We start from the raw sequence: 26,378 nt of genomic DNA on the forward strand, positions 1-26,378 counted from the left end.
CTTTGGTACAATATTTTTGAAGAATTAACTGTTGCCTGGATGTCCAACATATCCCACTGGTATGAGCTAAAGAAATAAAGCTACTGATACAATTTTTTAAGTGCAAAAACCCCCCACAAAAGATCATATGTACTCTAGTTAAAAAGTCCTACAAGGTAGAAGAGGTTTTTAGATGACTGTTAATCTGTTAAACAGTGGCTCTATTTTAGAATAGTAGACCTCATTCGTTTCAAACCAATTTTGGTGTCTCATTTACAGGTGTTTTGCAGTAGATGGCTGGTTATTTATCCCCTGCCTCTCTCTTTGTAGAATTATGCAAGGGAAAAAGTGCTAAATCAGTGTCCAACTTGAGGAGCTTTGCCTTGTTCACATAAATCAAGTTCATCAAAAAAGACTGAGCCAAAGTACTCAGCATTAGAAGCATATGAATTCTGAATAATTCCTGAGTAATTTCACAAAGCTGTGCAACCTTGAGTAACTTCTATATCTCAGAGGAGTCCAAAGAGCTCTGGACTTATAAGCAACAAATACATACACTATGTAGCCAAAAGTAATACTCATGTGTGCTTGTTGGACACTGCATTTTAGATCTAGCCCTCCTGTGTGGTTATAGCCTCCACTCTTCTGGCAAGTCTTTCCACTAGATTTTGGAGCATATTTGGATTTGCTTAATCATCTACAGTGAGGTCAGGCACCCAGAGGTGTTCAGTGGGTTTGAGGCCATAGCTCTGTAAAGGACACTCAGGTTCTTTCACACTACCCTTGGCAAACCATGTCTTGATGGACCTTGCTTTGTGCACAGGGCCACCTTCATGCTGGAACATTTGGAACGCTTTGGCTTCGCACCCTGGAACCTAAGCAAAGGGAACTTGAAAAACTGCAGAATGCAAAGACAGTCTAAACATTTGTGTGCCTCCATCTGTTACAACAGTTTGGTGAAGCATAAGACCACGTATGGGTTTACAGTTCGGTGTTCACAAAAGTCTGCTAGGTTTAATTTAGTTTGTTGGTTTGGAAGTGGGAAAGTTGTGACAAGTATGAAAGGTAAAATCTGCTCGATCAAAGATCTTTCTTTGAGGAGCTTTGCCCTTTTTACAGAGATAAAAAAGTGGACAGAGACCCACTGGCTCCCACTGACAGTTTAGAAGGGAGAGAAACAAAACAAGAATTGCTGCCAAGTGGTTTAGGATGTGGAAGCCTTGAGCATTAAAAAAAAGCATGCTTGTTCAGAATACACAGTGGAACTCTGATCAGATGAAACAGACACTGAAGATCTGCTTATCCATTCATGGTTGACTTGCGCCAAACATGTGGCTCAATTCTCCTGCCAATCCCCAAATGCAGTCAGCACAGCATCTTCAAACAATATTTAAAGAATGCCTGAAGTCTCTAAAACTGCTTAAATATGCCATTGAATGTGTTGCTTGGCTTTTATTAAATCTATGTGGTTGCCTTGATGGAATCTTCATGGCCTCTGTACTACCCAAAAACTATGAGGTTCTCATTGTGTCAGGGGTTCTTAAACGGTTGGACACAGGGACCTCTTCCAAACTCAAGAATTCCCAATGACCTCCTTAATACCATAGCATAGTGGTATTAACAACAGGACACTGTATGCACCATCATATCAACGTTCCACTTGACCACTTTTTAAATATTGTTTATTTTATTAACTTCCTTGGTTTATTACAATTGCAGCTATATTTAAACAAACATTACTTATGCTCCATTCTTATTTACTTCGTTTAGATGAACCGCTATTAAAGTCACCAGAGAATCACATCAGAAGCATCCCACTAATAACTATTCATTTGAAACACTAATGAAAAAAAGTTTTTATTTGACAGATGATGTTTCACCGATTTGTTTGTATTCCATTGATTTGTTACACCCATTGCCCCTTATTATTGCACCTAGTGGTCAAATATAAGAACCACAACAAGCACTATCACACCGCTCGGTGCTCGATCTATGTACATTTTCAGTGGAGAAGAAACAGCTGAGATAAACATGAATGATAATGTGACCGTAGCAACTTTAGTATTGTTATAGATAGTAATCACTTCTGTCAGGAGTAGTCTGGATGGTAAAGTTTCAAGATGATGCCCTTTAGCATATTTTTACCATATGAATCTTGTTGTATCTTAAATCTGCAACAGATATACAATAGAAATACATAACATTTTTTAAGCTACTCCAATTTAAAACTCTGTAACTGTAGCTCACATACTCAGTATTTTATGCCTTTATCTATAGCAAAACCTTTACAAGAACTTCTTGTTTGGATGTGTGATCCATTCAGAATGACATTATGAGGCTTACATTCTAATGTATGCAATCATCAGTGGGTCCTTGGAGACGATCCGTGAGCTGAGCTGTGTGAGTGAGTGGTCTAAAATAAGCTCGGAGGCAGCAGCTGTCCTCATGTGACTGCACTCAGATAACATGAGGGCACGCACAGACATGGCGCAACCGTGTTCAATAAGTCTTCAGGCTGCAAACCGAGCGTCATCAACTAGATGTTACGTGCGATTTGCCAGACAAGGGTAAAGTCGGTTAATGTTTTCTGTTTTTGCCTCATAGCAAGCCAGTGGAAATTCGGGGAAAACTTTATTGGACATTTGTTCGGAAACAAATAAAACAGGCAAAAATCTTTTAATTAAAAATTGGGTTTGAACATAATATCTGAGTTGATTGAATGTACAAATATCAAACAGCATTCTTTCTATTATTATTACACCACAGCCATGCATGGCCTTCTGACTGGAGGTCAAGGTTGAGGAGGCAATTGAGGTGGCAGGGTTTATTTGGGGTGGGGAATGGCAGCTGTCACCCACAGCTATGTTATTGATATGTTCATAGAGATAAACATGACAGAAGAAAAGATAGATAGATAGATAGATAGATAGATAGATAGATAGATAGATAGATAGATAGATAGATAGATAGATAGATAGATAGATAGATAGATAGATAGATAGATAGATAGATAGATAGATAGATAGATAGATAGATAGATAGATAGATAGATACTTTATTCATCCCAAAGGTATATTTACACCCAAAGGGAAATTTACAATTTTTACATGGAAATTTAATGACCCTGAATGGTTGGGTATGGAAATAAAAGTTGCCACTGGATTGTCACAGGTGAATTGAAAATCTCCTCAGCTGTCAGTTGAATTCTTAGCAATAATTGTGAATGTTTTGAAGATATTCTACCTACTTTGACAGGGAAAGTATTAAAACCAACTGTAGTTGTTGACTACTGATTGATGGTAGACTTCCTCTCCCTATAATTGCTACTAAACCTTGCTCATTCACAGCTCATAGCTGAAAAACATTTTCTTCAGGCCTCAAAGTATGGTGATAAGATCAAAATACATATGGAACTACTGTGAGAGACTTGCCTAATATGGAAGGCCAGGTAGATGAGCTGCATTTTCCTGATCGTGTCATGCTTGTGTTTTGTAAATTTTTTTTAGTGAACAAAAAAGTTAGTTGAAATAAGCAGTGGTGTAATGTAACGAAGTAAAATTACTTCATTACAGTACTTAAGTATTTTTGAGAGTTTTTGTACTTTACTTGAGTTTTTATATTTCTGTCAACTTTTACTTCACTACTTTTTTGAAACAAATTCTATACTCTTACTCCGATACATTTTGTTTGTCATCTGTTCGGCATTTCTGTTACTTACTACAAAAAAAAAACCTGCATCCAAATTTGCGGTATTGGACGTTTGTGGTAAGTGATGACTTTAGGCCATGTCCACATGTAGCTGGGGATTTTTAAAAGCTGAGATTTTTCAACTTTTTTTTTTTTTTAAAATTCTGTCCACACGACCTACGTGTTAAAAATATCTTTGTCCACATGAAAATGCAAAATGCCCTGTTAAGTGTTGTCAGGAGCATGCCTAGCCAATCAGAAGCCTAGACCAAACTTTATTACCAGTTCCGGTAGTTTAACAACAATGGCGCGTCGCATGAAAGCGATGCCCTTGACATGCAAAAATTTCATTGTAGAATGTAGAAGTCCGACCGGGTCTCATCCAAACCCGCCATCGCTGTGTTCGTTATCAGAGTTTTGTATGCAGCAGCAGTGAGCTCCGTATTACATTCCGGCTCCTCTGTTCATCAACGTAATGTGTGAGTAACTGCGTGTGTATGTGCATGCATGTAAAAAGTCCAGTAAACAACGTTAACACAGTCAGTAGTTCACGTAAGTCTGCTATTGCACAAAATATCTTCATAAACAAAGCTGACGTCAAATCAAGGAGACCGGCACACAGACAATGATGTCAATTCGTCAAAATCTCTGTTACCCCCTGTCCACACAACACCACTGAAAACGGTGAGTTTTGGAAAATCTTCACTTTGGAAGGAGTTTTTCAAAAGCTCCACTTTCAATGACCTCAACCTGCATTAGCATGTGGATGAAAGGTCACGTGTGGACATGGCCTTAGTTACAAACCCACATGTATGGAAACACTGATACTGTACAGTTCATTACAATACAGTTCTAAAGGCCTCTTCTTTCTTTCATGCAAGTCTTATTTTTTGGTGGTGCACTTATTGAGAAGTTTAAGAAAGAAAGCAATACAGAATAAAATTCATAATTCTCCAAATTTTTACACTCTTACATTCATGAAAATACTACTTTTGATACTTAAGTACAGTTTATTTCAGATAATTTAAGACTTTTACTCAAGTAGAATTATAATGGGTGACTTTAAATTTTACTTGCGTCATTTTCTAACAAATACCTATTTATTCAAATACCTTTTACTCAAGTATGGCTTTTGAGTACTTTATACAACACTGGAAATAAGTATCAAAAATGGTCAAATATAAGAGAAAATGTTGCTAGATGTCTTCCTGACATCTATTTATTAATTAAATAAATGTATTTATTGTATCGCCTTGGATGACTTTCTTGTTTCAAGATTTCTCTTTCCAGATACTATGGGTATGCAAACCTTTGCATGTGACTGAATACATGTACTTAACAACCAATTCCCTGCCTATGTGTGTGAGTGTGGGACTGTATGAGTAAGGCATGTGCTCTCACCTGGGCCACTGGTGCAGGACGGCACTGCAATTGCATTTGTGTGTCCATGAGCATAGGAGCCAAAGGATGAGGTGGAGCTGGAGCACGCCGTTTTTTGGGCTCCGTTTTGGGAGACAGCCTGGAGAGGTTCATGGCCGATTGTGATTGGCCCAGAGTGTTGGGACGAGCCTCTACACACACGCCAGTGACCGGTGACAGACCCTGAGGGTGGACAACCATGCACAAGCACAATGATTTAACATGTACAAACATGCCTGCACACTGATTTGTGTGTGTGTGTGTGTGTATGTGTGTGTTGAAGAGGTCAATGGAGGTGAGTGTGATGTAATAGGTGTATCACACAAACACCATGCTAGAAGGCATGGCTAAATGTTAAATGTCAAGTGGTATGTTCTGGAGTCACTCAACAGCTTAACCTTACACACACACACACACACACACAGTAAAAGTAGCAGCTGTCTGTGTCTTCACTAGGCTAAGTGACAAACCCTAAATTACTAAACCATGCGTTAAAACCCTACAAACATGCAGCCATTCCCACGTGACGCCCTTTGTTGCTGTTTACACTGCTTCTTAGCAGACAGCACTGGAACATGAGCCCTTCTTCGAAAAGTATGTACACGATGTACACTGAAAATCTTTGGCTGCTGCAACTCCTGCCATTGCTGACAGCTGGTTTACTCCCAGAGCTTCCTAGCACAGCGAGCGCCAAACCCAGATGACAATAGCATGGATTAAAGCTAGGAGTAAACATAAGGGTGGGATTGTTCCAAATGTTGATGCTCAGCCAAGACACTGTCTGAAGTTTAGCATGGGAGCTCGAGATAAAAAACAAACAAACAAACAATTTTTTTGTATATGTAAATTCTCGATTCTGATTAGTCAGAAGCTATTGATTCATTTTATATAACAGGAGATCTAGCTGTGAGTCAAACCACAGCTTTTTTTATTTTAATGCACTTATTTCAACGTTTCTTCGTTTTTATAGTAACAACTTGTATTACGGTATTAATAACAACCTGTTCCACATATTCCATAGCTCTAACGGCAAAAAAGATTGTAATGTATACACTGCGATTCTTTAATATTTATGGGATTTAAAATGAAATGAAGACATTTATGGTTTGAATTGCCTTGAAAATAGAAAACCTTTTGGTTTCTGGGTAGGTTTTTATTATTATTTTTTAACTTCAAGAGAGAGAAAAAAGGGGGTCTGTTTTTTTTTGGTTACATTAAAAATTGACATAAAATTTTATTCTGAATTTTTTATATTTCTCTTTCAGGCTGCTTTGAGACAATAGCCATTGTTAAAAGTTTTACACAAAAGTATGCAAAATAAAACTGAATGAAATTGAATGTAACTGTAAATGGATAAAAGAAGTGTGACATGTCATTTGTTAATGAATAAACCCCATCATCTCTAATAGCACACACAAGTGTTTAAAGAAATATTTTCAGGGACACCAAAGAAAGATTAAAAAAAAAAAGAGTTTTATTTTATATTTTATACTAAGAAGTACAATCACATTTAAAATGAGTCAGTTACGAACAGTCTAAGGTGATTAAGGACACGGTGTGACCCGAATCGGCCTTTACGAGGAAACAAGGAGACGGTGGGTGTTTACAACGGCAGCCTAGATATGATAAGATCTGCAGTGCTTCACTGAGTGTGTCATCACCAGTCATGAACAATACTGGCCTTGTGTAGCATGTGTGCCATCAGCAAAATGATCTAAATATGGGAGATAAATAAGTAATGGGACTATGTTAGTGATAACATCACACTTTTAGCTGTTAGAACTAGTGATGGGATTAGTAGGAGTTAGTCTTAGTATGGGAACCAGTAGTAGTTAGTTTCAGTAGTCATTATCAGTGGTGGGATTTAATAGTCAGCATTAGTGTTGGGATCAGAAGCTGTCAGTTTTAGTAGTAGGTAACACTGGTGGGATTAGTAGTAGTTAGTTTTAGTAGCTAGTGTAAGTGCAGGGATTAGTAGCAGTTAGTTTCAGTAGACAATATCAGTAGAGGGATTAGCAGAAGTTAGGTTTAGTGGTCAGTATTAGCGGGGAGTTAGATTTCGTGAAAGGATTTAGTGGTGGGATTAGTGCTAGGTCATTTTAGTAGTTAGTATCGGAGAGGCGATTAATAGTAGTTTCTTTTAATAGTCAGCATTAGTAGTAGTGTGTTCATGAGTAGTTAGTTGTAGCAATCAGTAGTAGTGTTGGGATTGGTAGCAGTTAGTTATTTTCAGCAGTGGGATTAGTAGTAGTTATTTCTAGTGGTTGTTTTAGTGGCGGGATTAGTAGTAGTTAGTTTTGTTGACTAAGAGAGAGAAGATAAGCTGTTATAAGTAAGTGATAGCAGGAAGTAACTAACATTACTAATTAAATGGATCAATAGACCAAAGGTACAGTGTGATATTCTCTCATAAGAAAAGTTGTTACAGTTAGAACATTTATGTGGGATGTGTTGTTATAGGAGACTAATCAATTTCATGGTGGTGACAGTAACGTCACTTAGCATTAGGCTGCTTCACACAGCTGCATGTGTGTACACACATATGAATCACAATTAGTGATAACATCAAATATCAAATTGTCGCATTATGAATCTGAATCATATTGTATTGTAGCTGATTCAGTGGCATCATCAAATATTGAGTCACTGCCCGATTCATTTTTAGGCCCAATCATCTTAAACCATTAACACCATTCTCAAATAAATCGTATTACTTTTTAGAACCTAAAAGACTTTTTAGTCTTTTAGTTTAATAATATACAGTCAAACACCTGCTACAACACGGAATTATGTGTGATTACTGCCCTCTGGTGGCACACAGAGGTCAACCCAAGCGTAAGGGGAGACTTTAAACCAGCACCACCCGCCAAGTGACAAAATGTTGAACCGAATCGGTTATTTCAGGAACAAAGCTGAAAGCCATATATTCAATCACTATCGAAACTTATTATCTGGTGATTCGTATTCGAGCTGTAATGACAGGACTGACAGAGACAGCATAGCAAAAGGCAGAGTGTGATTGTGTTAGTACAGGGACAGACACAAACAGGGATTAGTACTTACGTTGATGTTAGTGTGTGTGTTGTGCTGATCCATGTCATCAATGAACTCTTCTGTCTGAAACAGGGAGCGCAAAGAGCTCACACTCACCGTACACACTTGGGATGAAACCCGATACGTTATTCGTGAATGTTATTGTACATCTAGTTGGGAACTCGAGAGAATTCACACACCGTGCCCACACTGAAGACGTTTCTTAATTTTAGTGTTTTCCAGTGGGCCTTATTAGTAGTAAGGTTCTTTTAACGGCTCACATTGCTCATACTTTCGCTAAGTTAAACAATTAATCCTGGTAGTTCATAATCTGATGTTTTACACTACATTCTTTCTTCTTGTTTGTATATTTGCTCTGTCAACAGCCTTGGCTAGATAAATACAGCAAATAACAGCTTTAAATATCAGCTTGTGTCATGCTTTTGTTTCAGAGACCTGTAGCTGAATGTGACAGTCAGCTAGCTCCTTATTATTATTTCTGACTGTGTCATCCAGTTTGTCCTAAACAGACTTTCCGGAGCATAACTATAAAAATAAAAATGTCCCCTCTTTGCTCTGTTGGACATGATTTTCACCATTCGACTTTTTTTTTTTTTTTTTTTTAATATAAGGGATTTTTCCCCTGACATGTTACAACTACACATGGGGTTTTTGTGACTGTACAAAGCACATGACCCTGGGTAAAAAAGCAGTGCTAATCTTGCTTCCTAATGACAAGTGTGAAACTTTCTTCTACCTGAAGTTAAAAGCAGGGTTTAGAATGACAGTAATCTGGGGTCAAGCACAACCTGGGGTTAAATCCTCAGTTCAGCATTCAGTCACAGAAATACTGCACATTTTCGATGGGAGATTTTATACGTTCTAGTGTGTTCAGTATTCTTCAATGTTTAACAACAAAAGTGACTACAATTATCACCTTGACACAGGTACTGGGAATTAATAAAAATAAATGTGTATAAAAAAAAGGTAATAAAAATAAATCAGAAAACAAAATAGCAAAAAATCTAAATTACAACTATTATATAAAATTACACATTTTATTCACAAATGTCATGTTGTTCTGCCACTGTACAATATTGACATATTTATTTTTTACATTTTCTATATATTGTTTTCCTTCACTACTTTGCAGATAATTCTATTCCTATTTTCATTGTAACGCTATTTTTATTCTACTTTTATGATTCAAAAAAGAATTTCACTACATGTCGTACTGTGTATGCTTGTGTATCTGTTGCTACATTTTTATTTATTTATTTAATTAAATTTTTTTTCAATATTTTTTTATTTTTATTTTTTATCAGCTCAGTAATAAAAGAGCCATAAATGCATATTTAAGTTGTGAAATTTTGGTGATACAGAATGAGTTCATTATATCTGTGAAAATAATAAACAATAAAACTTTAATTGGTAGGTGATTTAAGAAGAACAAATAACGAATCTTTTGCTTTTATATGTAAAACAATTCTAGAATCAACTTGACATATTCTCATACTGGTACGCTAACATTATGCTAAATATATACTCCCTCGAAATGAGTGAAATTAATGAAACAGCTACAAAGCTAATCTAGCAATGTCACACAGCTTTGTTTACATCTAAGCAATGAAACTAGTGAGCAGGTCCCAAAAATAATAACCCATAATATTGTAAGCAGTTTTAAAAGATAATAGTGTTGCATGACTAATACCTTACCTTCGATTTCCTCCGACTGAATTTGAACAAGCCCAGAAGTCCCTTCTTCTCGCCTGCACTGGCACTTTGAGTGTCAGAGTTGAGAGACTCTGCTGAAATATAAATAGCTTTGTTAAACGCAACTAATAAATTCACACAATCTCAGCTTTATTACCAAGAACTGTTTCTTTGTTTATCATCAATTAATAAGAAATACATTTCATTAATACAGCTCAAACAAGATTCATTTAGGCACCCATGCAAAAGTAGTGGTTAGCCATAGGATTTAAAATTTTGACCTCTTGTTGAGGCAATTCATTTTTAACAGGGCAAGACTGGTGTAGGGGTGCTGGGATTTAAACTCAGGACCTTCTGATTAAAGCCATAACCACTGAACCACTACTGCTTACTATATGACCTATACTTGGTTTAAAAGACAAGATTTTATGCCAGATGGAAAATCAATCCCACTAGTGGTGGAATATGCCTTCATATGGTCCTGTAACTTGATAACATGACCAAACCCTTTGGTGGGATGTAAGTATTTTAGCCATATCAACACTTTTTGTACGATGTTAATAGTCGACCTGATTCAATTTTTCACAAGTCACAGCCATCAATGCCCAAGAGTCCAAAATGTCTTCATCAAAAAATTAAAACTGACTTTTTGCTTCAGTATACAACACAGTGTAACATAATTTACCATATGTGTCACCATTTGAAGAAAAAAATGTTTCTATTAACTAGAATTAATCATAAACTGGACAAACGTTCAGTTAGCTTTAGTCCGTGATCACATTAACAGTTCTTGGCAGTGTTTGGGGAAAAGAGGTATGCAAAAGCATCAAATACACTTAAGCAACATACAACATTGTTAGAATTCATGCAGTAAAATTAGGCTAATAAGCAAACTAAAAAACAAACAAACACACAAACAAGCAAGAAAAAACATAAGAGACACATATTTAATTCATGTTCTTTTGCCACCATCCACACTATTCAAATGTTTCACTTATCAGTCAGCACAGCCTAGCCTGAGGCCACGGTTCTCTCCCAGACAAGAGTAGGAGGCTCCCTTTAGATGAGGGGGAAGACTTTGCCCCTGGCAAAGGACTTTAAGTATCTTGGGATATTCACAAGCATTGAAAAAGAGAGCACAAGATTGAAAAATGGATTGAGTCAGTGGCATCAGTGTTGTAGTCACAGAACCTTTCTGTGGCGGTAAGAATCACTTGGGTATCATCTTTCGCAAAGGTCATGTGAAATACACACCACTCTTATTCAGCCATCTTCCCTTTCCTATTCTCACCTTATATATGTCTGATCACATGTATACTGTATGGAGTCAACGGCTTAGATGCATATGACTGTGGTTATGGTGAGAAGTAACTGGTTTCCTCTTGTCTTGTACCTTGGTAAGTTTGGGTCTTGTGCCCAGCGTGCTATGCAACTCAACTTTACTCAGCCTCTATTCACCATTATTATTCCCTATGAGCTTGTCACAGGTTCTACCCATTGTGGCAGCTGTCCTCTTATGAGTCCAAGCAAGATGATAAATTGAAAGGGTATCGGTGAAATCTGTCTTTTTGCTAAATAAATCCTCAGCAAAAGTAATGCATGCTCTGAAAATAAGCTTGTTTTACATATGTTGATAGCCAGATACTCTGGCGTGGCGTTGTGATTACCCAAATTTCTGGTCACTGAATTTTGTTTCATAAAGCTGAACATTTCTTGTTCTTCCTGGGTCAGGCCCTACAATATTCTTCAGACCATACAGTGGACAGCCCATCCTTAGACCAAATATTCATTTGATACTGTGGATAGACAGGAAGAGCTTCCTTCTCATCAGCATGGTCCGTGTAGTAGCTGGACCCCAAGTCACTGCTGTGACATGTCACTTAAATAGGAGTGTCTTCTCTTCCTGAGAATTATTTGGATGCAAGTCTGTCTGGGAAACCACTAGGAAGTTTGTGCTGCTGCTACCTACCTGGGCATCACTGTGTATTTTCTCCATATTCTGTAAGGTTAATTTTGTCCCTCTCAGTGGTACGAGTGCAGTAATCTCTGAACACCTTTCTAGTTAATCCTAAGGTCAGTCCTGTTTCTTCAAAGCAATGCTGGCACGAGTTATCCCGGTGATAAAAGGGGTGAAGTAGAACACTAGTTTTGCATGTACACATGACCCCCAGTTGAAGACACATACAGACAAAAAGGTAACGGGGATTCTCACTACTCCTGGTTCTTATCAGGGTCCAGGGTTCAATGCCTAAACTTGGGACACTGTCTGTGAAATGTTTTACATAGTTTACAAGGGTTTCCCCAGGATCTCCGTTTTTTCCCACTGTCCAAAACCATGCAGGTAAGTAGACTGACAAAGTTTATTTAAGCTATCAATAGGTTTACCATTGGACTACTGGACTGCAGTTGTTTGCCAGAATGGATAGGTTCTGAAGGGGGATACAATTTGACCAAGTTGTATTTATGCAGTATGTAACCAAAGCTAATCAAACGTTTAAGTGTGAAGTTTCCAATCCAGTGTCCACCTCTGAACAGTGTCATTAAGGGAATGTATGTTCTTGAAACTAGGGCTGTTCATTCTAGTCCCCAACCTGATTCAGACAACAATAAACTGTCTTCAAATTTCAAACAAGCCTGGCTTGCAGCATTCTAGCCACACTGATCTGGCTGAGATCGTGCTCATCCAGTAGATGGTGCTGTAGTTTTGCCTATTCCAAATTCCAAGAAGTAATCCATTTCACCTTTTCCCCACAATCTCTGCTTCGTTATTGAACTCAACGAGCTGTCCAAAAATAGTGACGGCTGAGCTCTTCAGTTACTAAGATCTGCGACTCATATTAGTAAGCAATTATGGTCAGACAAAAGCAGTAGGTCATAACTATGAGCAGGGGTAGGCAAGCAAGCCTGGGATCCTCCCTTCCTTTCAAAGTAAAACACATCAGCAGAACGTTTTCAACAACCACATCAGATTATTTGCTGTTGACAAATGTCTTAAGAAGGATTCTTTGTGGAATCAAGTGCAGGTGCACCACCAGTGGTTGTATAGTTATGGAAATAGAGAAGGTAAAGAAGGATTATTTACTCTACCATCCTTCACCCCCCCAAAATTTTAAAGACTAAAAAACTAAGTAAAAGTCAGACAAGAGAACCATACATTTTGTAGTTTTAAGACTTCTGTCTTCAAGTTTGTGTAACAACTTCATTCCCATCAATGAGACCTGGTAATATAATGACAATCAGTCTTAAAACTTTCATTGTCGAGCCATTCATATTAGACTCTAACATCTCCACAAAAATCACAAGTCATTGATTCTAAGAGTAAAAATAACAGGTTAACAGGTTGTGTATGCAAACCTTTGGACCCTACTGTCCGTCTAGCCTTGCACAACATGCAAGATAGCTGCTCATTGCTGAACACTTAAGGTTCGATACTTCACCAAAATGATTTGTTTTTGTTGGATAATGTTAACACAGAATGCTATTATTTCCACAGGCCCCAAGCAGATACAGGGCTCCAGGCGACAGACCTGTAATAACCCTCTGTTTGGAGATGAGTTAAATGGCTCATTGCATGTTATTAATGTCAATATAATGATTAATAATCAACATATTTTGAAGCCCTACTCAAGTCAAATCCAAGCTTGTTCCAGTGAGCAACACAAGAAAGACAAGGTGGTGTTAATAATGCTCTCAAAGACTGCGAATTAATCAAACACACAAAAAGCCACAGCTATGTCGACTCAGCAGAAGCAGCTACACAGAAATAGTGATACCTGAGAAGTTAAGGACAGGAGCCGAGACCATTTTAGGCTGGAGAACTGGGAATAGAAATGACACTGACGGTCAATTGAATTACTATGGACCAAAGTAATGGACAGTCCATTTGCATTGTCATTCTATATCCATCAAGCATTCTGTGCATCTATTTGTCTGTCCATTCCACCATCATTCTGTTTTTCTGATCATCTGTCTATCATTTTGTCTCTTCATCAAGATCATTCTGTTGCTCTGTCCAACTGTCATTTATCATCATATTCATCATTCTTTTTATCTCTCTTTAATGTCTTTCTATCCATATGTTGTTCTGACCTTCTATATCTATCTATCTATCTATCCATCCATCCATCCATCCATCCATCCATCCATCCATCCATCCATCTACCATACTCTATACTATCTATCATACCATCATACTGTCCATCTGTCTGTCTGTTGTTCTGTCTGTCAGTCTATCATACTATCCACCTGTCTGTTTTTCTGTCTGTCTCTTTTCTGTCTATTCATATGAAATTCTGTCTCTCTATCTGTCTGTCATTCTATTCATCTATCACGCTGTCCTTCTGCCTGTGTATGGTCCATTTGTCTATTTTTCTGTTGTTCTGTCACTCGTTCTAGTCTTCTCTCTGTCTATTGTTCTGTCTTGCCATATATCATTAGGTGTGTGTGGGAGTGTGTGTGTTTGTTATTCACCCAGTGTCTGGTCAAGCACGTAGAGCTCACGGATTTCGAGTTCAGTGAGTGACTTGCGCAGGTCCAGTTCGTGGTGGCTAACTGCGTCACGCAGTAGGAGCACACGTGCAGGGTTGAATTCACACTTCTGGCAGATGACGGGCACCAGGCTTTGCAGGGGTACGAGTGGATTCACGCGAACTACTGCCTTCTGCCCGCGATGGTAGTTCACCACCAGCCGTACTGTCTTCTGCACAAGATAGAGAGAGAAAGACAGAAAGACCAAGTTAGACTGAGTTTCCAAAAATGAATTTAACAGCCTTATCATCAGCATGGCTGAGTCACTAATGTCTCAAGAAACATTCCATTACTTTAGCAATGGAAATGTTATTCAGGTGATATGGAAGAGACTGAGCTCACACACACACACACACACACACACACTATATAAACACTATTTAGTGTTATAAATAGTGTAAAAATAGTGTATAAAACACTATATATATCCCCAGTCTTGCAGCATCTTCCACAAACAACAAAAAAGAAGGAATAGTGCTACAACTTCTTCAAAAATAGAATGTGACAAATCCATCCAGATATTTCACCATCAGAGAAGTCAGAGCTGACAGACATAACTCCATTAACGCAAGCACCAGTGGCTTGCATAAGTATTCACCCCCTTAAATACTTTTGCAAAGCGCTGTATAGAGAATTGAGTAGACAGGATTCTAGGAGTCTTTACCATTATAGCAATGTGAAGAATACTAAGCTGGTAGACTTTTGGATTTTTTATCCATCTTTTTTAGTAATCATTTTTAATATTAGATTAACACAGACTTTAAGGAACTTTCCTGTCCTTGTGCACTTTTGTGAGGGGAAGTTGATGAGGGGGTATTAAAAAATAAATAAAAAAATCACACTGGAACTCAGGAATGTGTCAATAAAGTATTTTACAGCTACATTCCTCTGTTCCAGCAGCAGATTTTATAGAAGAGTGATGGAAGATTAATAGTGATATAGTGACATGGTATAAGCATTATCGTGAATGCCATTTTTTGTTTTTAACCATAAATTATTTTGACCATACAGAAGGTGATGGGTGAAAATCGATTGCTGTGCATTTCAAGAATTTAAATTATTGGCAAAACATCATATTAAACAAGCAGCAGACTGGAAAAAAACCCCATTCACGAATGAGGCGCTAGTCATCAACTACTGCAACTTCCATAGTCGCGTCTAGTCACAAGTTGTCATGTAGTCATGACAACAGTCGAGGTCAGAGGTCAGAAGGAGAGAGAGAGAGAAAGATAAACAGAGACAGAGAGAGTGTGTGTTAGAGAGACAGCAATAATGCATGGTAACTAAAGGTAAGACTGGCATTAAAAATTCACCACACGCCAGAAGGAGGGAAGACTCCCAAGAGTGAGAGAGAGAGAAAGAGAAGGACACTCGAGATGAAGAGATGGAGGCCACTGTACCTTGGCTCGAGTGTGTTTAGGAGCAGCCGGCTCTTCCTGCTGAGTTAGTTTAAAGGGCAGAGATGAAGTTACACAAAATAACACAATGAAACAAGCTTCAAATCCTCTACAGTGTAAGAGAGAGTGAGTACAAATAGGAGTGTAACATGGAAGGAACACAAATGACAAAGAACTTGCTGCCTAACGTATATTGCAGAGTACAAAAAGACACTCTTTATTAAGAAGAATGACTTGTCGATACGAAAAGAGAGTGTGAGTATGAGTAAGGCATTGTATTTCAGGAAGCGTTTTTCAATTGAAAACAGTTGGAGTATACATTCCAGATAAATACAAAAGCTTCACAACAGACGGGCCAAAAGATTAAATGCTATGCTCCCAAATGTCAAGGAAAAAAGTCTGAAGACAGGAGAACAAAAAGGGGTGGGAGGGATCTTATCCACTCTCCCCATGTCAATCACGGTAACAGGAGCCAATCACAGGCATCTGTGAGCTCATGAATGTGGAAGAGGGCTGAGAGATGTGTTTATTTCAGAGGAAGGAAATAAAATAACAAAGAAAAGTTGTGGAGTATTGGAGTCATATTTCAGCTGGATCCTGATGCTTATTCTAAAACTGCTCAAAGCAATCTGGTGAACCAAAGTAAAAAGAAGGAATGGTGCTACAACAAGGCCGACCCACAAGAACTGGTGCTTTCTTCAAAAATAATACTAGACAGTTCAAGAAAACGATTTATAACTGTGATGGATCTGAAAAGTCAAATCAATCAAATCTATCTGGAGCTGTTAATGCAACAGCAGTGGTGTATTCACCCCCTTGAACTTTTTTTCTTTGCATTTTCTAGCAGCACTGATATGGACTCAATTGGAATTATATGTCATGAAACCACACGAATAAGACCATGAGGCATATTGCTAACACTAATAATGGGACTTATTACTCTCACATACTGTGTAAGCCCCATTTTAATTTAATTATAGGGGGTGAATACTTTTGCAAAGCACTCTATACTGAATTGAGTACAGACAGACTGGATATAGGAGGCGAGTATTTTCCTTTACTAGACATTTTAATAATTTCAGAGACTTTTCTATTTTTCATCCATAATAACCTTTCATTTTAACAATCATTTTTCATTTCCGATTCAACTCAGACACTTGCAGTTTATTTTGCCACTGATTAAACCCTGATATTGACTTTGTTAGTCATGCGTTATCATCACATGGTATATAAACATCAGCCGGTGATATGTTTCTCTCAATTTGTTTGAACAATTCCATGGACTAAAGTAAACAGTCTGGCTACTTATCAAAATTGTCAGAATAAAGATCACATATCCATGCCGTCTATCGACAAACAGGAAGCTGTGAACAGATCTAGTTTTGGTGTTATCTGACTACAGGACATAAAGGGTTCACGCATACAACATTTCCACGTGTTAATGTTAAAGCATTTAAAGGCAGATTGTATATTAAATGCGTCTCACCTCTGGCACTTTAGGAGCGGGTTTCCTGGGTAGGCGCTCCTCTTGAGTTCTGTGCTTGATGAGCGCGCGGCTGACATGCAGTGTTCCTAGAACTGTGTTGGGCTTGAAGGACACGGGCTGGCCCTCAGCCGATGCCAGCTCCAGGGTGTGTTCGGCTGGATTAAGGTGATACTGAGCGCACAAGTCCACCAACATGTCCATCAGAGCTTTCCTGAGAGAGAGAAAAAGAGAGAGATAAAGAGAGAGAAAGAGAGAGAGAGAAAGAGAGAGGGAGAAAGAGAGAGAGAGAGAAAGAGAGAGAGACAGATAGAAAGAGAGAGAGAGAGAGAGAGAAAGAGAGAGAGTGAGAGACAGATAGAAAGAGAGAGAGAGAGAGTGAGAGAGAGAGAGAGAGAGAGAGAGAGAGAAAGAGAGAGAGAGAGACGGATGGCAAAAGAAGGCTAGGGTTACAAGCCTTTAGTGCCAACAGAAAGAGGTGTAATTACACCATGTGACACTGAAGGGACAGAGAGAGAGAGAGAAAGGTGTGGTTTCTCTACTAAACACAACAAAAAACAACTCGGCTAAACCCGATCAAACCTCGCTAAATCAAACCAAACCAAAACTAAACTAAACAATATTAACCCAATACAAACCACACTAAATCAACCCAAATCACAACTAAACCACACCAAACCACACTAAACCATACCACATCACACTAAACTCACTACACTGAACCAAACCACACCATACTAAACCCCACTACACTAAACCAAAACACACTACACCAAACCACACTAAACCTCATTAAACCAGATTAAACCAAACCACACCACACTAAACACCACTGCACTAAACCAAACCAAAGCACACCACACTAAACACCACTGCACTAAACCAAACCAAAGCACACCACACTAAACACCACTGCACTAAACCAAACCAAAGCACACCACACTAAACACCACTAAACCAGATTAAACCAAACCACACCACACTAAACACCACTGCACTAAACCAAAACACACCACACCAAACCACACTAAACCAGATTAAACCAAACCACACCACACTAAACCCCACTAAACCAAATTAAACCAAAGCACACCACACTAAACCAGATTAAACCAAACCACACCACACTAAACCAGATTAAACCAAAGCACACCACACTAAACCAGATTAAACCAAAGCACACCACACTAAACCAGATTAAACCAAACCACACCACACTAAACCAGATTAAACCAAACCACACCACACTAAACCAGATTAAACCAAAGCACACCACACTAAACCCCACTAAACCAGATTAAACCAAAGCACACCACACTAAACCAGATTAAACCAAACCACACCACACCACACTAAACCTCACTAAACCAGACTAAACCAAAGCACACCACACTAAATCTCACTACACTAAACCAAAGCACACCACACTAAACCCCACCATACTAAACCCCAACACACTAAACCAAACCCCACCACACTAAACCTCACCATACTAAACCACACCACACTAAACCAGATTAAACCAAACCACACCACACTAAACCAGATTAAACCAAACCCCACCACACTAAACCTCACCATACTAAACCACACCACACTAAACCAGATTAAACCAAACCCCACCACACTAAACCTCACCATACTAAACCACACCACACTAAACCAGATTAAACCAAAGCACACCACACTAAATCACACTACACTAAACCAAAGCACACCACACTAAACCCCACCATACTAAACCCCAACACACTAAACCAAACCCCACCACACTAAATCACACTACACTAAACCTCACTAAACCAAACTGAACCATACTATACCAAATCTAACTAAACCAAACCAATCCACACTATACTAAACTAAACCACACTAACGCAAACAAAACCACACTAAACTATACACCACTGTACTTTTGATTATTTTTATGTAACAGCACAACCCAATAAAACAGTATTATATGATAAACCACATGGACTTATTACTCGTTTATCAGTGTTGAAATCTTTGCTTTCAATGATTACATTGTGGCTGGCCTTGAGGGAATTTCGCCCAGGGTTGGACAGCAATCGCAACTGAACTGTTTTTATTTCATCACTTCATCATTAGATCCAAAACACAAACAATATGAGTAATGAGCGTTGTTAAACCATGGTCACACTAACACTGATGTCTATCCTGCTGTGATTGCCACGTGGTCTAATTCTAATTCGAATGCAGCAAGAAGGATTTCTCTTCTTTTAGTGGTGGTTTGTGTGGAGTACTCTTGTTCCTAACCAATCGTAGGCATCTCTGAGCTCATTCATATGGAAGAGGGCTGACTCTGAGTGTGTTACACTGCCCTGTGATGCAGCAGGAGCAGCAGTTAGCTGGATTCATGTGTAGCTGGCTAGAGCTGACTCGTGGGTGGGAATAGGAAGATGACCAAAATGGGAAGTTGGCAAAACAAACAAACAAATTTCAAAACACTACTTTGTATTTTCTGTTTTAGTATTAATCAGAATCATAATAAAATGCAACAAAAATGCTTTGTTTCTAAACTAGCATTACAATTATCAAGAATCATTTGCACTAATCATTTTTCTTAGTCACCTTCAACTTCATTGTCATGTTATGTAAAATATTCCATACACATGATGTGTGCATGAGAATAAATGGGTGATTTTTTTTGCCTCGGTTCTAAGCATATACTGCAATTCTGTTACTGCTTGGTTGCTGCACCAATACATTTATGATCTCATTTGGCAGGCAACTGTATTCAAATTGACTTGAAACTGAGCTAGGCAAAGGAAATTTAAGGAACCATCACATTCATTAAGCAATTACAGTATCATATACACATATTAGGGCAATTATGTAAAAAATAAATAGCACTGCTGTACTAATTCCTATTGTGCAAAAACAAATCTCCATTATTATTTGCCTTACAGTAGACATCAATAGCAGTGCAATGTTTGTCATAACTCGCAGGTCTGATCTTAGTGTATGACTTAGTTCAACTGACTTGGAGTATTGTTACCATAAAAATTCGACTAGGAAGAAACAGGTCTTGTTATATAAACCAACTATTAAAAGTTAGTAGCTATTAACCAACACCTTCTGACTAATCACAATCAAGAATTCAACAGCTCCTGTGACTTAAGCTAAAGATTTTGTGTCTGTGTGTTTGTATTATGTAAATATATGCATCACAAATAAAAAAGACAGTTGCAAATACAACGCCCAGGCCTAGCTTCCTGTGCTTCAAACCATGTCAGATGCATGAACTCCCAAACTCCCTCAGCCCAGTCCATGACGTTACAGTCAGTCACCTATTTACTCATGTCATTTGTTTGCATATCACACGCCTCCCTTTATATAACCGAGACTATCCGTGTTACAGTCTCATTCCTTTCCAAGTCCTTGTTCTTTGCCTGTTTGACCATAGCCAACTTCCTACCTAGTTTTTGTGTCTATTTACATTTGCTACATTTGGATACCCTACTAAACCAGAACTTAGTGACAGATATTACTTCAAATGCAAAGAAATCTTTCTATTCTTCTTATAGACATTTTCACCACTCTTCATGCAGAGCACTTCCAGTTCTGAGATATTCTTGGGCCATTTTACATGATGTGTTTAAGACCATTGTCCTGTTGTGGAAGCCGATTGTTTTTCAGCTTCAGTATCTTGGCTGACTGTGTCACTATTTTCTTCTAGACTTATTTACTGATATTTACTAGTATCTGTTCATCTATCTTTCTGTGCAATGTCCCCTTGTGTGCCACACAACCACTAATAGTTGACACGATGTTCTTTTTATTAAATGCTGCTTCTTTTTTTGGCCAAACAAACCTTTGGTGATTGTGTCCAAAAAGGTTGATTTTTAGTTAATAGGTTCACAAATTGTTCCAAAAATGTAGACAGCTACCCTAGGTGTTTGTTTTGCATGTTTCACATGTTTCTTTCACTGACTCTTCCATGCAGATCAGTGGAATCATTTTGCTTGCTTTTGTGGCCAGAATAGAGTCAAATCTTTGTCTAATATCAATTCTTCAGGCTAACAAAACTATTAAGGACTCATGATGTAATTCAAATCCAAATCTATACATCTGCAAGGGTGTCCACACTATTCACTACCTGTCCAAACTATTACAACAAATAAAAAAACAGTTTGATGTAGAGCTTGTATTTACTGCTTTATACATCAAAATTCAGCTTTGCATAAAACTGTATCTATGGTTAGCGCTCTTCTCCAAGCACAATGAGCTGCCCAATAAAGAGAGGCAGCTTGAAGAAACTTAACCCTCATCATTCCAGTCTGTTGAGGCATAAACAATTTCACAGGAAAACAAAATGGCTGAATTAGATGGACCAAAATATTTTAACTCAGATGTATTGTGTAAATGCTGTGATCCATAAAACCATACATTTGAAATAAATGAGATACATTTTACATCTCTATCAAGTATTAGTTTTATTAATAGTTTTATTAACATTAATTACCTCCCATCCACAGTGACCAAGGTCCCGTATCCATTAGGCAGCGTGATCTGAAGGTCCACAGTGCTCTGTATCACATTCTCCTTGGTGTCGGGTGCTGCTCCTCCATCAGGGATGGCGTTGCGGAAGATCTTGCGAGGGGCAGGCTGGGGGGCAGCGGGCGGAGGCGGAGCACGTGCCTTCATTTTCCTCCTGCAAGATTGACAAAGGTGAACAGGTGAGAGATCCAAAATTATCCATTTAGGAAGCCTTCAAAGGATGAGGACTTCACAGTGGGTTAATCGCCAGGAAACATTGTAGATATACACACAGTTACAAAATACAAAGGCTTATCTGATAAACCTTTATGGGTAGACAAACTTTTTCACCTTCAATATCATGCTGTTCTTTCTTTTTCCCCTCAAAATTCTCCGAAAATGGCTTGAAAAGCCCAGATTGATATACATTACACCACTCAAGTACAAAAAAATCTCTTAAAATAATCTTTGTACATTGTTGTTCTTCATAATAAAATCCAATTTGATGACAAGCTTCCTCGCAGGTTCTCTCTACGTAATCATGTTGGCATTTTTATGAGTGTTATCTGTAGATCCAAGATTTCCATATCAAAGCCAATGACAAGTCCATTTTACAACACAACAAAAGCCTTCCAGCTGCAAAAAGGATGGGGTGTTTCGACTTGTTACTTGGGCTAATACGTATTACATTATAAATTACATCACAGTACACTTAAGATCTCATGACATGATATGTAATTTTTAATAACCATTCATCTGATTGGAAGTTGCTGAGTCTACACTTAATCTTAAACGTAAAATTGTACAATGTCCGTTTTAATGTACACTAGTTGTGCATTAAAAATTAAGCACTTGATAAACACACCTTTAAAAACATTTACATTTATAGCTTTTCAAGCAAGTGTATTAAACCTGGTTTAAAAAACAACAACAAAAAGACTCTCAACTGTTTACATGTAAGAAAGGTTTTATTTGGTACATAGTTATTATGCATCCACCTTACAAAATACTGACAATTAAAATTAAAGCCTCTTATGTATTTTGTGTGTGATACAAGGAAGAAACACCACAGTCAAAATGCTGACCTAGAACTAAAACCACAGTGTGCCACATGATCATTCCTTATCCTTAGTTTGTATTAATGGACTTAAAGACTAGCTTAGACTTAACTAGCTTCCCAAATGTTATTATAATTTAAGCTACCATTATTTTCATGCTCTACTAGCAAACCCACATGGATCTGCAAAGCCTATAACTCCTCCATGATTCCTCAACACTTGTAAATAGCTCAGTGTCCACATGAATAACAAGAAGGCATTCTATAAAAGGTTGTGAGCAGACTCTATTTTTTGAGTAAACCCAGATCTTTCAATCTATGCACCACACTGCTGGAGACCAGTCTGAGGTTGCAAGTGTGATAAGTCTTTTAAGATGGAGGAACAGCATCGGAGCTGTATAAGTGAACCAGAAAAGGCTGGTTTTGTTTTAGGCTACAAACTGGACACACAAGGTGGAAAGGGGGGGGGTGGACAAAACTGGGAGGATCATGGACAATAGCAAACACTGCCCTGGTGCCATACTGGACAAACACTAGAACTGCTTCTCTAGTAAACTACAGCTAGTCTCTAGTAAAAAAAAACAAAACAAAACAGAAAAAGGAACAAAACGTCATTCTTGCTTTCTGCTATCCGAGAAACTGTGTGGACAGTGAAGACAAAGGACATGCCTGTTGACACTGTACAGTTTTTTGGGTACCACAACTTCTCAACATATCACCTACATCTTAATGTACACAACAGCATATAAGACATATGTCTTCTGTAATCAGAAATCTCACTAACTTGCTGTAACATGAAATTTCTACTTGTGGATTAATAATGTACTCTACTCTATTCTTCACCACATCACCAGCACTTTCACACTTGAGTGTAAATCATTGACATTATACTGACAGTATTCTTTCTTCTGAGCTCCTTGTCAATGGCGCAAATATTCCCCCATCTCCTGTGCAAACACCCCCTGATAAATTGTTTTTTACTGACCCAGCAAAGCTACTTAAAGCAAATGTTAGCTTGAAACAGAATCGGCAGACTCACGTCACGGCTGAAAAGTCGCTGTTTTCCGAAAGACCGTCTGCATTTGATGGCATTTAGGACTACAAAAGCAAAGAGTAATTCAGGAAGACCGGGGAGATGTCTTTACTGGTCCGGTGTGAGATGGAAAACATGTGAGCGTGCCACGGTGTGTAGACCTTGAACTCAGAACTCTGCTAATTATTAATAAAGTTTTCATTCTCCTGCACTGTAACCTTGTTGTGTCATTCACTCGTTATGCAATCGGAAATGCCCTCTACCGTCGGATCAGGTCAATGTGCCACATTCCAGGCAAAACCACACAGGTGATTGAAATGTGGTGTTACAATGATCATTACTGCTACATTTGAATTTTCTATCTAGGAAGGCAGCTTGGGAGCATCAGTGATGTGATGTATGTAAGATCCCCACACCTCCGGTGTTGACAGGATAAGACGTTCTGAAAGTGCTCTTGTCTAGATCTCTGTGTCTGGACGAGAAGCATGCCACCGTCAACACAAAGAGCCTTTTAGGTTTGAGCCAATTCCTGTGGGAGAGCAGGAAACTCTCAGCTTCCCCGCTGGCACTCCTAAATCACACAGCGACCGGATTACTAATGCATCTGCCCGGCCTTTTAAAGGTAGACTGCTCGGTTTTTAGGCGTGCTGGGTTGGGAGGAGTTCTTTCATTAAGTTTCCTAAGTGCTTTCATTAAGTTTCCAAAGTTGTATAATTTTATTTTAGAAAGCTATAAATGAGAGCAATGAGACTGATATCTAAGTCTGGCATCAACATTGAAATTGATGCTTTGCTACTATTTAGGCAAACTGAGTACTATGTCTAACGTGTTAATGCTAATGTGTGCAGCATCTCAGTGATGTGCTGTCAGATATAGTTTGTAAGTCCCTGCACTAAACTAGCAATGTCATCTCTGTGCTTGATGACTAACCTGATTAAGAGATTAGTGCTTATTGTTGCCTACTTGACCACGACCCAAATTCATCCTCCTACTTTTCTGAGCTCTTTCTTTTGCTCTTACCCAGTTTATAAACTGGTCCTCGGTTTTCCTCACAGTTTGATGAGTTTCCTCATCTTATACACCTTGTTAAGCAGAACTCAGAATTGTGGGTGTCTATAAATGCTAAAATACATTTAAAAAATAAAAGTACTTCTTAAATGACAAACAAAGGAAAATAAGAACAAGGACGGAGAAATCATTAGCCTAAATGTCTGGGACAACTATATTTTACATCTTGGCTCTTAGTTTTACATTTGTAGTCAACGGGCAGACAGTCAACAAGCAGGAAAAAGACCCCAAACATGTTTTTTGTTGACTTCTGCAAAAAAAGTCATTTAGTATGTAGCTACGGGGAAATTTAAGCCTCTTGGTGGTCCAGCAGCAGGATCCCACGCTCTCATTGCCATGGACCGGGTTAACTCTCAGGGCCAGTCCCAAGCTTGGATAAAATGGGAGGATTGCGTCAGGAAGGGCATCAGGTGTAAAACCTGTGCCAAATCGAAACACACAGCCCAAATGTTCCGCTGTTGCGACTCAGAACAGCCGAAAGAACAGCAACAACATGTAGCTATCGGAAATTATGATGTGCTGGACACACACTGATGTTGTATATTCTTTTAAAATTCTCACCACTTACTACACTACACACAATGCCCGAGGTGTGTTCAGGTTGGTGGGCGAACTTTTTTTTTTTATTAAAAAAAACTTCAAGGTTTATAAAACCGAACAAATGTGTCACAATACCAAACCATCAGATAGTTATTCAGTGTCTGGATTAATGCACTATCTAAGTAAAGTTATTACATTACAGTGGCTACTACTTTTCAGTCTCCATTAGGTTTCCAGGAAACAATAAAGGTTTTATTTGGAACTGTTGGTGAGTCATTGTAGAAAAATTCACTTATATTTAATTTCTCAGGTTTAATATTGACATTGTGCAGCCAACCACCTATGAAAAACATTTGACTTTTGGCCCTTTTATAAAAGTCTCCATGCAACACACATGGCCTACAATAACTCCTGTGGATGAAAGCTCTTATTTCAAAGCTCACAGTGATAAAGATTTTTTAAATACAAAAGACAAGAACTGGAATGACGGCATGTCCAAATACCTTGTTCAAGGGAGAAGGAAAAAAAAAAAGCAAAAGCCTGACTTGAAAGAAGGATTTGGAGCGGTCATTTGGCTACGGTTCACGCTACACACAAACAAAGACAAAGCTGCCTGTTTTCTACAAATGAACGTTCACAGACCTCTCAACTTTCTGCCTACGGAGTATGTGGATCAGATTAAGTTGACCTACACCTTTTAGTTACAGGCCTATGCACTTAGAGCAACTTGTATAAAATGAAGTGTGGGTGTTTTTGTTTTTTTTAATTTAAAATCCACTTGGTTTTCATGAACACCGAAAATTCAATTTTGAATATTATATGCAAAAACAGGGATTTGGATAAAGTATACAGCTACAAGTAAGATGTTTCAAGTTCATAGCAACAGCAGAGGTTGATGTAAAATTATTTACATTCACACAATATCTAGCTACACAAGTGCTG

General features: G+C 38.3%; 1 protein-coding gene across 19 annotated transcripts in view; it reads right to left on the minus strand.

The window, feature by feature from the left end:
- Nucleotides 1-26,378, minus strand: part of cobl (cordon-bleu WH2 repeat protein) — a 68,932-nt gene that overhangs the window by 23,647 nt on the left and 18,907 nt on the right. For 3 of the 19 annotated variants that reach the window (XM_058386591.1, XM_058386529.1, XM_058386537.1), the window contains 8 exons: nt 21,725-21,913; nt 17,242-17,452; nt 15,759-15,797; nt 14,302-14,530; nt 13,605-13,649; nt 9,835-9,926; nt 8,149-8,202; nt 5,068-5,268 (listed from right to left, as the gene is read on the minus strand). In XM_058386591.1, coding sequence (XP_058242574.1) covers nt 5,068-5,268; nt 8,149-8,202; nt 9,835-9,926; nt 13,605-13,649; nt 14,302-14,530; nt 15,759-15,797; nt 17,242-17,452; nt 21,725-21,906 — 1,053 coding nt within the window. In that variant the 5' untranslated portion in view covers nt 21,907-21,913. Of the gene's footprint in view, nt 1-5,067; nt 5,269-8,148; nt 8,203-9,834; nt 9,927-13,604; nt 13,650-14,301; nt 14,531-15,758; nt 15,798-17,241; nt 17,453-21,724; nt 21,914-23,834; nt 23,993-26,378 lie in introns of those variants that run through there. The other 16 variants (XM_058386512.1, XM_058386521.1, XM_058386502.1 and 13 more) reach the window with 16 other exon arrangements.

Source organism: Hemibagrus wyckioides, linkage group LG01 (genome assembly GCF_019097595.1).
Source record: "Hemibagrus wyckioides isolate EC202008001 linkage group LG01, SWU_Hwy_1.0, whole genome shotgun sequence".
NCBI classification, from domain to species: domain Eukaryota; kingdom Metazoa; phylum Chordata; class Actinopteri; order Siluriformes; family Bagridae; genus Hemibagrus; species Hemibagrus wyckioides.